General features: G+C 42.0%; 1 protein-coding gene across 11 annotated transcripts in view; it reads left to right on the top strand.

Moving 5' to 3' along the window:
* Window positions 1-3,205: 3,205 nt before the first annotated feature.
* Window positions 3,206-10,572, top strand: part of zfr2 (zinc finger RNA binding protein 2) — a 34,767-nt gene continuing 27,400 nt past the window's right edge. For 6 of the 11 annotated variants that reach the window (XR_014569363.1, XM_083767118.1, XM_083767120.1 and 3 more), the window contains exons 1-4: window positions 3,206-3,294; window positions 6,781-7,048; window positions 7,619-7,736; window positions 8,108-8,308. Coding sequence is in view for 10 of the 11 variants with exons in the window: in XM_083767118.1 (XP_083623244.1) it covers window positions 3,242-3,294; window positions 6,781-7,048; window positions 7,619-7,736; window positions 8,108-8,308 (640 nt within the window). In the remaining variant the exon portion in view is untranslated. The remainder of the gene's footprint in view (window positions 3,295-6,780; window positions 7,049-7,618; window positions 7,737-8,107; window positions 8,309-10,572) is intronic. The other 5 variants (XM_083767121.1, XM_083767113.1, XM_083767116.1 and 2 more) reach the window with 2 other exon arrangements.

Genomic DNA, 10,572 nt, shown 5'->3' with positions numbered 1-10,572 from the left:
AACTAATGCAAAGTCAACATTTGTAACAAGAGGATTTTATCCTGCTAATTTACTTTCTATGGTTACAATTTGGATTTTATCCTTCTCCTCATAGGGCTCCACATGAAAGACGTGTGACTGATTCTGACAGGTCCCTTCTTTTGGTGTTGGCTGCTTTCAAAGTCAACTACCATGCGGATCCTGGGTGGAATTCAAGAGGCTGGGAAAAGGGTGCAGAATTCAAACTTAATCCTTCTACATCAAGCCTTAATCCTTCTGTGCTGAGTCTGTTGGCAACTAGTACATGCTGGCTGTGATATAGTCTGATGTATAGCTGATGTATAGATTGATACGTTGTATTCAAATACAAAAGGGATTAAGAATAAACTTGTATTTGTAGATGTTTTAACTGTGTTATTCGGTGTCAAAATTATTGACACCTTAGACAAATTGCTGACATTACCGTATAAACAGTAAGAGCACAAAATAGCATTGCTAGAGCCTAACATACTTGTTCTATCCACTCATGTGTAAAACAACCTGTCTTTCAATGAGTGTCTGAGGATTCCCTCGTCTAAAATGGTGGAAATAATTTAAGAACAGACTTTGTAAAGGAAGGAAGTGCCCGCTTGTTACGGGTGGCTAAGGAGACAGGCCAATACATCCAGATATTTCACAATACTGTACAATAACAATAAATGTAAAGCTAACTAACTCAATTTGTTAATGGTAAACAGACATTTTTCATTGTCTTCTAGACTTCTACACTGTATGTTGCTGTCTGATGGTGACGATAAGCTTGCATCAACATGAGTATGGATGTGGTGCAGTGCATGTCCCTGTGAAATATTTGTAATTCATGGAAGTGGTAGTTACTCATAAACAGTATTTATGCTGAAACAACATCCACCACTGCAAGTTTTGCATCATCATACATTACTATGCAAATGTCAACGTATATTCAGACAATCAGACAAATTCAGGCAATCAAAAAATGCATAAGATTGCATTATAAGCCAAATCATTATACACAGGGTACCGAAATTAAAAGGGCATGCATGATAAAGAAAAAACCCATCTATAAAAGATAATGTCACAATAAATGATCTTCTTCATGATGCCAAGGCTGCCAATACCAATGGAATGGATTTGGTTCACCTCTGAATTGTGTGGTAGATTACATCAGTGTAAAATTATAGAATAGACATTTTTGGATAGACAAATGGCTACCATGCTACTCTAAATCAGAGCTGCATGTTGTTCACTGTTCAATGCTCCCAGTGTTAGTCCAACTGCTGTGGTGAATCAACAAATATGTTAGGAGAGAGCACCACAAATAGTACCCAGTGTTCATTTAAAATAAATGTGTGTAGAACACAAACGCAAAGGCATTGTAATGAATGCCTATAGTACTCACATGGGCAGTGTGAGACCCCTCGAATATCTCTTGCTCGTCTGTGCCTGGGTGGGTGTCCTTCCTCGTCAGTCACAGATGCAATGTTTTAATGGTTGAAACCTGTAGTCCTCCAAATCAATGCATGAGTTAGGGCTGAATCTCCCGCTCATTCTCATGTGCATATAAACGCACACATGCACAGTACACGGTGCTCTCTTTCTCACACACACACACACACACACACACACACACACACACACACACACACACACACACACACACACACACACACACACACACACACACACACACACTCACTCACACATACATACACATCCAAAGTGTCCTCCTCAGTAGCCAACAGCAGGTGCCTCAAGACAGGGGCCACCTCTGTGCTCGTCTCCCCCTCATCTCCTCCTCCTTTTCTGCCCACCTTTGTCTTGGAAGGAGAGAGTAAAAGACTGGCGTGAAGAGACCGCCGACGTGTTGCCTCCCAGCTCAGCGTTTCACCCCAGCAAGACACAAAATCCTTTAATTAGAATACATCTGCTCTGGCATCATGAGCTCTCTCTCTCTCTCTCTCTCTCTCAGCTGCAAAACCCCCTTATATGTGTCCTGTTTCCTCAACAGTCAGCTTTTCATTCTTGAACTGATTTCACACCAAATCTATATGGGGTCCATTAAAAAAAGAAATCACATATTAATCAGGTCATCTGTTTGCTTCCTTGACGTTACCAATCAGATGGTTTAATCCTAAAGGATCCATTTTTGGTAATTCTGCTGCTGTCAATGGTCCCCTATGTGGCCACTGTTCCTTGGCAACAGCATCTCCCTTTTACTATTGGTCTCTCTCTCTCTCTCTCTCTCTCTCTCTCTCTCTCTCTCTCTCTCTCTCTCTCTCTCTCTCTCTCTCTCCTCCCCAGTTTTTTCTGTTGCATAAAAAGCTGTCACCCTCATGCACTGCTTCTACACGCAGACACATAGCCTACACAAATATATTATTCCGACACTTCCATCCAATCATATCACTCTCATCCAGTTTGCAGCACACGTTCTGCTTCTGTTCTACCCTGTTCGTTCCACATGCAGCCATGTCTTTTCTGTTACTGTCATGACATGCACATCCATTGTCCAAAGAAATTTAGCTAGCCTAACTAAAAAACAGTAAATATTTTGGACTTGGCCTGTCTGCTACCTGAGTAGCAGGATGCCTTGATCTATATTAGCTACATTATATCCGTCCTTACTAAACATTTCTTTGCAAACTCTCTACACAAAATCATTTGATACTGTTGCTACAGTGATGATCAAAGTGCAAGAATAGAAGCCTGTAATGAGAAAATAAATAAATAAAGTGGGCCTGTCAATTAATCATCATTAGCCTTGGATCAAGTATATGTATTTCATGGAGTCTGACCTTTACTTTCGTATTTATGTAAAATTGCAAATGTCTAAGTCGATAAAATACATCTATCATACTAGTCTTGATCCAAGGCTAATTAATAATCATTTGTTTACTGACACACACACACACACACACACACACACACACACACACACGTCACACACACACACACACACACACACACACACACACACACACACACACACACACACACACACACTCACAGGTAGGTAGGTAGACTATGCTACAGACAGTACAACTACAGTCTACAGTACAGTGACACACTTACAGACTGTTACAGTCAGTGTCTGCATATTGTAATCAGCTGTCTGTCACTTAGCGCTGGTAGAGTTAACGCAGCAAGCAGGCGGGCGCCCCGACTGAGTGACAGACACACGTGACACAAGCGGATACTGGCCCGTCCACGTACAGTGCTGCTGCTGTGAACGGGAGATGCAAAGATGGCTGCGAGCAATTATTATGGCTATACACATGGTGCCGGTCCGCAGTACAGGTAATTCCAGTTGATGCGTGCGTCTGTTATACTAGGTGTCAGCGTGACATTCATATTCACGCTGTTACTGGTCTCATTGGCAACCTCTCACACACGCACACCGTGCGCAATTGATGCAGGTTCACACTGTCCTGTCCGTGCAGTCGGTGGACGAGCTCGTTAGCTACTAGTGCTGCTGCGTTAGCTTTAGCATGCGATCCTGAAGGCCAGCGGTCGCACACGCAATTGGCACGAAGCGGCGAGCCGAAAAAATGGTTACACTTTGGGTTAGAAAGTTGGAGAGCAGCTGCAGCAGAGAGGACCTCTGTATGTTCAGCGAGCTACGTGTGTCAGGTTACGAAGGCAGACAAGTGAAGCCCCAAGCTACCGTTTCTGAATGGCAGCCTCAGCCTGCCACTGGCTGTTGCAGACTGCAGTTTTTAAATGTCTGTGGGGTGACTGCATGGTAGCCAGGGAGGGTTTTTGGCCAACAACATAATATGATCATCATTATATTATAATGATGATCACATTCCTAGTATTTGGTTTTAAAAATAATTGAGAAACTTTTTGTAATTTTGTGGTTAATGTCATTTTATTTTACATAGCGTTGTACAAGTGTTGTAGCTTGTAGTGATTCTAGTGCTAAACAACTATTGTAATATTTGTCATTTATTTAGTTTTGCAACATTGTGCAACTGGAGGAGCGTTTTCTCGTCTAATGACGGGGTGGGAAATAACAACTTGTTCTATCTAGGCTAGTTGACTTGAGAGGAGTGTCTGGTTAATTACTGAATTTAGCAGCCACTGTCGAGTGGACAAAAATATGGCCTGCCTAATTTTGAGTACGAAGTTTGATATTGCTATTCTGAACCACTGACACACACACATGTAGTACCATCACCATGCCATCTGGTCTCCACATCAATGAGTTCTCTCTTAAATTAAACTTGACTTGTCTACCTTTAGCTACTTAACTGCACACACAATCTCATGATTGTAAATTAAAGACTTTGGTATCCATTTATAGTGATATCTAATATAAAGATAAAACAAAAATCCTCAAGTAATATTTATTGGTGTAACATATCACTGGGGGTCGGGGGATATCTGGATATGGCCTAAATTTGCTATATAATTTGATTATATTTTGATGTTTTATATGCCTATTCATAATTATGTGTGTGTGTGTGTGTGTGTGTGTGTGTGTGTGTGTGTGTGTGTGTATATATATATATATATATATATATATATATATATATATATATATATATAAAACAATCAGGACTTGATTAACTTTTTGAAGCACTTGTCCAGGCACTAAAAGTCACTTGTCCAGAGCACGAGCACACACAAACGTACATTTTAAATCAACTAAGTTGGTTTAGGTGAATACATGTTTGAATATTAGATGAATAATTATAGTTTTCAAGTTAATAGTTAATAGAGAGGGAGGTGTGTGTGTGTGTGTGTGTGTGTGTGTGTGTGTGTGTGTGTGTGTGTGTGTGTGTGTGTGTGTGTGTGTGTGTGTGTGTGTGTGTGTGTGTGTGTGTGTGTGTGTGTGTGTGTGTGAGAGAGAGAGAGGCAGGTAGATGGGGCTGTCACAATTACCAATTTAAGTTTACACAAATAATTGTGATTTAATTGTGACAGGCCTAGAGGCAGAGGGAGAGAGAGGCATTCTCTTACCGATGCAGCAGTGCAACCTGTCCAGATTTTTTGTACTCTTTGCCAACCACTTAAACCCTAGTTCATCAGGGTCCGCCTCTGCCAGGGGTCTGGAGTTGGTCCGCACCTTTTTTCCCTCTGCCCCAAATCTCTTTGCAAGCTTTGTGAACTTGTAGATCTGCTATTTTCACCAAACCTTGGCTCCAGAATAGGGACACTAAGGTTTGTGTGGTTAAGTCTCTTGCCTTGATAACGTTGCTGCTATTTATCTGCTGTGACACAGACCAACCACTCCCCGTAAAACGTACATGAATTAAACCCATCTTTAAGCAATCGTCCATCCGCCTGTATGATCTGTGCATAGCTTCTGCAAGCATGCAATAGTCTGCAAGCATGTGCTTCTCAGCTCTAGTGCTCAGTGAGGCTCAAATAGAGTTGCATTTGTACGACTACTAGACCATGGGATAGTCATCAAGTGAAGTGTTTTAGCTGACATTTTTGCTGGAACTTTTTCAACTGAGCTGAGCGGAGTCACGGCTCACTTTAGCTTGATACAATTCATTGTAGACAGTTGATAACGTGTTTTATCTGATTGAACAGATTTGTTGTGTTGCCTGTTTTCACCGCAACAGCTTCATAAAACACTTACAATTTTTTGTTTGTTCAATGTTCATCATTTAGCCTGTAACTAAACCATTTGCAATTGGTTATAGGCAAACTGCCTACTGCTGCAACAGCACAGGACAGGACATCATCTTGTTATAGTTGTTAACACTGTTTATATTACTTATAGATCCGTTTTGTTTGTCTGCCTGCCTTTTTTTTTCCCTATTCAAACTTAATCAGTGTTACATCCTTTTGCTACTGGTTTTCATCCTGGGTCCAATATATTATTGGATAAAATACAAATTGTGCCAGTCTTACAACTCTGCTTGAATACTACTAGTAGTTTGTTGTAACTTGTGTCACTATTTTTGCTGCATCCATGCACCTGTAGTTGGCCAACACTTGGCCATCTAGAATCCATTGTACTTTTTTCGCCCTTTCCTGTCCTTGTCTATCTTGACACCATATGCTTTTCTGCTGACAGCATCAGGTACAGGATGTCAGTGCCAGTGACTGCTATTAGTTTGTAATTGCTTCCATAAACACACAAGGTTGTCTTCTTGGCATTACTGCAAATTCAGCTGAGAATAACATTTTCTCTTCTTTTTTAGTAAGTAGGTCAGTGTGTACTGGACGGTGCCTTCTGACTTCACTGCCCAATGAAATGCCTAACATTTTTGGCCAATACACCATTTGTACCTGTGCTATTATTTGAGCCTCTTGTCGGTGTTTCGTTATGAGAAACACATTGTACAGCACCTAAAGTAGTCTGCTCTGACGTAAGGAGCTTAATATCGCAGTGCATTTGGCAGAACTCTAATTAGAGGAGAACTGCTGATATTTAACGCGAGACACAGAACACATTGAAAAGTGTTATGTAGGTTTTTTCACATGATCCCATCAAATTACGGCGAAAGGATTCACATTCCCCTTAGTATAAATGGTTAGGCATACTTTCTGTGAGTGTAGATGGAACCAACCTCCCAAGCTTATCACACTGAAGTTACTGCTGTGAAGGCTTTTTTTTAGCAGGCTTTTTCACCGCATGATTTTAGAATAGAACACAATCTTTAAACACAATCTGAATCAGTAGCTTATTTCCAAACGATTTCTATTGAAGGCAATTGCATTCATATACCATCTTGTTAATTAAATGTTGCTTCTCTCTCTCTCTCTCTCCTCTCTTCCTGCTGCTCATTTCCTTCCCTCTTCCTCACCTGTTCCATCCAACAGTACCCAGCCTCCCCCGTCCTACACCCACCCCTCCACAGCCAGCTACAGTGTGCAGCAGGCTCCCGCCGTGGCTCACGCTGTGACTGCTTCGTATGCTCCAGCCCCAGTTCAAGCAGCCCGGCCGGTGGTCTCTGCTGCGTATCCTGCCTATCAGGGCCACCAGGCAGTGCAGGCCCCCCCGGAATATGGCTACAGGCAGCCAGACCCCCCAGCACCCCCACAACCCACCACCACCCCACAGACGTATACTCAGGTATACTCGGACATGGTCAGTCTGATTTCCCTTTGCTTGAGATACTGTTTGTAAAGTCTCATGGCACGTTGTGTTCATGCTTGATTTAAAATATCCGAGATGTTATGATGCAATGAAAAGCGTTATTGAATGTAATGTTTTACAATGTGGACATTGCAAGTTTGCAACTGTACATTAATTAGATAAAATCCTTTGGGTATACTTGCTGCAATTCTTCAGCGTAGATCTAACATTTGGCATAACTGTTTTGTGGATTTTATTACACAGAAAGGATAATAAAGTAGTGACAATTTATTGATCTTACTAGAATATTATAAATATATATTATAATATATAAGTCAGTAAGCCTTGCCGAGCCATGTGGCCCGTCCTATTTCTGTAGCGTGAGGTTGCTGAGGCAGCTTAATGTACAAGTACACCCCCTGGACATGATGCTACTATCGCAATTCTTCACTTCAGTGTAGATTAGATATAACATTTGACATACACAAACACATAAAGGATACTAAAGTAGAGACAATTTATTGATGATAGACTATAGATTGTGCATCTATTGATAAATGCCTTGGATACCAACACTTACAGGACAACTACAGCTATGGACGGGCCCCAGCAGTGACTGCCTATGATAATAAACAACAGTACTACCAGCCCAGTATAGCCCCAGCCCAGAGGACGGCCACAGACAACTACTACCAGACTGGTAAATCCATCTGCATTTATTCTGTCAGCCATCACTGCGTTTCAGATAACCTGCAGCAGGAGACTGTTCCCGTTTCAATTACAGTTGAGAACTTAGAATAGTAATTTGCAGTACTTTGGTTTGCCAGACAGTCACTCACTACATTCTTTGTATTGTTTGTTTCACACTTTCTAAGTATAGAAGTGCAATGTGATATTCTAAGGAATGTTTCTGGTGTCCAAAGGTGGATTAGATGGCTTGACTGCCTTGCCCGTAGTTCTCTTGACAGGCAGTCCCAGAGGATGTGATTTGAGAATCAAATATCTGTCTCTCTCACTCTCCCTCTGCCTTTCCCTTCCTTCCTCACCCCCTTCCCTTCATCTCACTCTCAGTAGGTGTAAAGAGCGGCTACACTCCAGCCTCCTCCACGGTGTACAGCCAGCCCCCTCCTCCACAGAGGCAGGTGACAGCCTTGAAACCCCTGACTCCAGCCTGCTCCAGCTATAACATCTACCCAGTGTCCACAAGCGTCCAGCAGTCTCCCTCACCCATATCCTCCTACACGCCCACAGCATCTGCCACCTCCTACTCTGGTGAGAGAGATGAACTAATGTCTAGTTTAGCCCAATTCCACATGCACTAAGGGCAATATATGAGGAATAAGTTCCCCATGTTATTTTCTTACCAATGCGCAGGAGCAGGAAGAGCATGCACACACCTGGTAGCGTATTACAGGAAAGTGCATGTTACCTGAGGAGTGCTTTAATGACTGATTTTAGTTGAATTCGGTCCACAACACTAGGAACTAATGCAGACTAGAATTGTATATTATAGTGCCTCTTAACTGCAAGGCACACTTAGGTGGCACACTTAGGTGTGCCATTTTGTGCATAATTCTTTGTGTGTTCGTAAATGAACTCTGGGCAAAAGATTTTGAGTGTTCTTGCTTGTCATTATGGAATTGGAATCGAATTTAGAGCATTCACTGCATTCCTGATCGAAAAATTCAGAGAAATGTGCTCTGGAAGCACTCAAAGCACATACCAGATACTCCAGCTGAAGGAGACTCTTTGTCTGAGCATCAGAATCTGATGGGTATGACAAAAGGTGATCTACAACAGGGGTTCTCAACCTTGGGGTCGCGACCCCTTAGGGGGTCGCCAAATTATTTTGGGGGGGTCCCCAGATGATTTTAAAAAATTGCAACTGAAAGGCTGGAAAATGGAAATTAAGAGTTTGCATAGTACACTTCCCTAATGATATCTGGTTTCAGTATTTATTTATGATGTATTTTCTCTATTATAAGGTTATTGTAGCGGTCAATTTGTATTGGTGGTCGGGAGGGGGCGGGGGTCACGAGACATGGCCAAAGCATTTCAGGGGGTGCTTCTTTACACATATTTAAATCCCTTTTAATACATGATGAGGAATGTGATTTGGCATTTGACGTGCTTCTTCCTTAGTCTACATATAGACTGTATTGATTAACACTTGATGAAATTCAAGTACTGTTTGCATATCTTCTATCTGTGTGTTTTTGCAACCTGTTCAATTTGGCATAAGTAAGCCAGCCTTGCCGAGACATGTGGTCCATAGCCTAGGGCAGGAGCCTATCTCCTGTTTTTGTAGCGTGAAGCAGCTTCATGTACTAGAACACCCCCTCTGTCAAGCAGATAGTCATTGCGTCCCATTTTTATAAAAGTCTTTGCCGAACGACACATCTTCTCTGAACAACATTTTTAACTGCCTTGATGACATCAAGGGATGGATGGCTACACATTTTCATCATATAAAGTCATCATATTTGGCCCACAGAAATCTGTGAATGACCTCAAAAGTTCCCTAGGCCCCCTTTCTGCGAATTTGCACAACACAGTAAAGAACCTGGGTGTTCACTTTGACTCCAGCTTACATTTTTATAAACAAGTGTCCAGTGTAGTGAGTAACAGTTTTTATCAGTTAAGAACAATAGCTAAATTGAAACCTATCTTAGCGTACCGTGACCTAGAAACCGTGATCCACGCTTTTATCACCTCTAGACTGGACTTTTTTTTTTTTTTTTAAGATATTTTTTTGCGGCTTACGCCTTTATTGATTTTTTAAGGGACAGATAGTAGGCTGACAGGAAACGGGAGAGAGATGGGGGGATGACATGCGGTAAAGGCCGTGTCGGGTCCGGGAGTCGAACCCGCGGCACACCGCGACTGGATCACCAGTCCGGTGCCCAGACCGTTACGCTACGGCCTGGGCCTAGACTGGACTATTGTAATTCCCTGTATCATGGCCTGACTCAATCCACTCTGTCCTGCCTAAAGATGGTCCAAAACTCAGCTGCAAGACCTTTGACAGGAACCAGAATGTGCGAGCACCACATAACCCCGGTTCTGGCCCAACTGCACTGGCACTGGTCTACTTTTCATTTTTAAAGCCCAAAATGACCTTGCACATGAATACATTTTGTGACCTCTATGGTTTTTTGATTGATTGATTGAAATATTTATTAACAGTTTGTAGAATTTACAGTACATTTTAAGCACAAACTCAATACAAAGACTGTCAACTGTGAGTGGACGACCCAATTAAGCATTACACTTGTTTACAACAGGGTCCACATTGTTCAATTCATCAAAACATTTAAAGACATACAAACATTTAGAGACATACAAATAGACATTTCTATGTAGCTAAAGAACAGAACAGGAATTCATCATATGGGAAGCAAAAAAGGGAAAAGATACAATATACAGTGAGGGAAAATGGGGGGGGGGGGGGGGTGGGGGGGATTCAGATTTTACAGAGGCCAGTTTCGAATTGCAGCCATCCGTAGGTGCCCTTTGAGAGCGGTTTTGAAGGAGTC

This window comes from Protomyctophum parallelum (genome assembly GCF_964188405.1).
Source record: "Protomyctophum parallelum genome assembly, chromosome: 6".
Taxonomy (NCBI): domain Eukaryota; kingdom Metazoa; phylum Chordata; class Actinopteri; order Myctophiformes; family Myctophidae; genus Protomyctophum; species Protomyctophum parallelum.
Note: the sequence above shows the minus strand (reverse complement) of the source record. Positions and strands in the feature narration are given on the sequence as shown.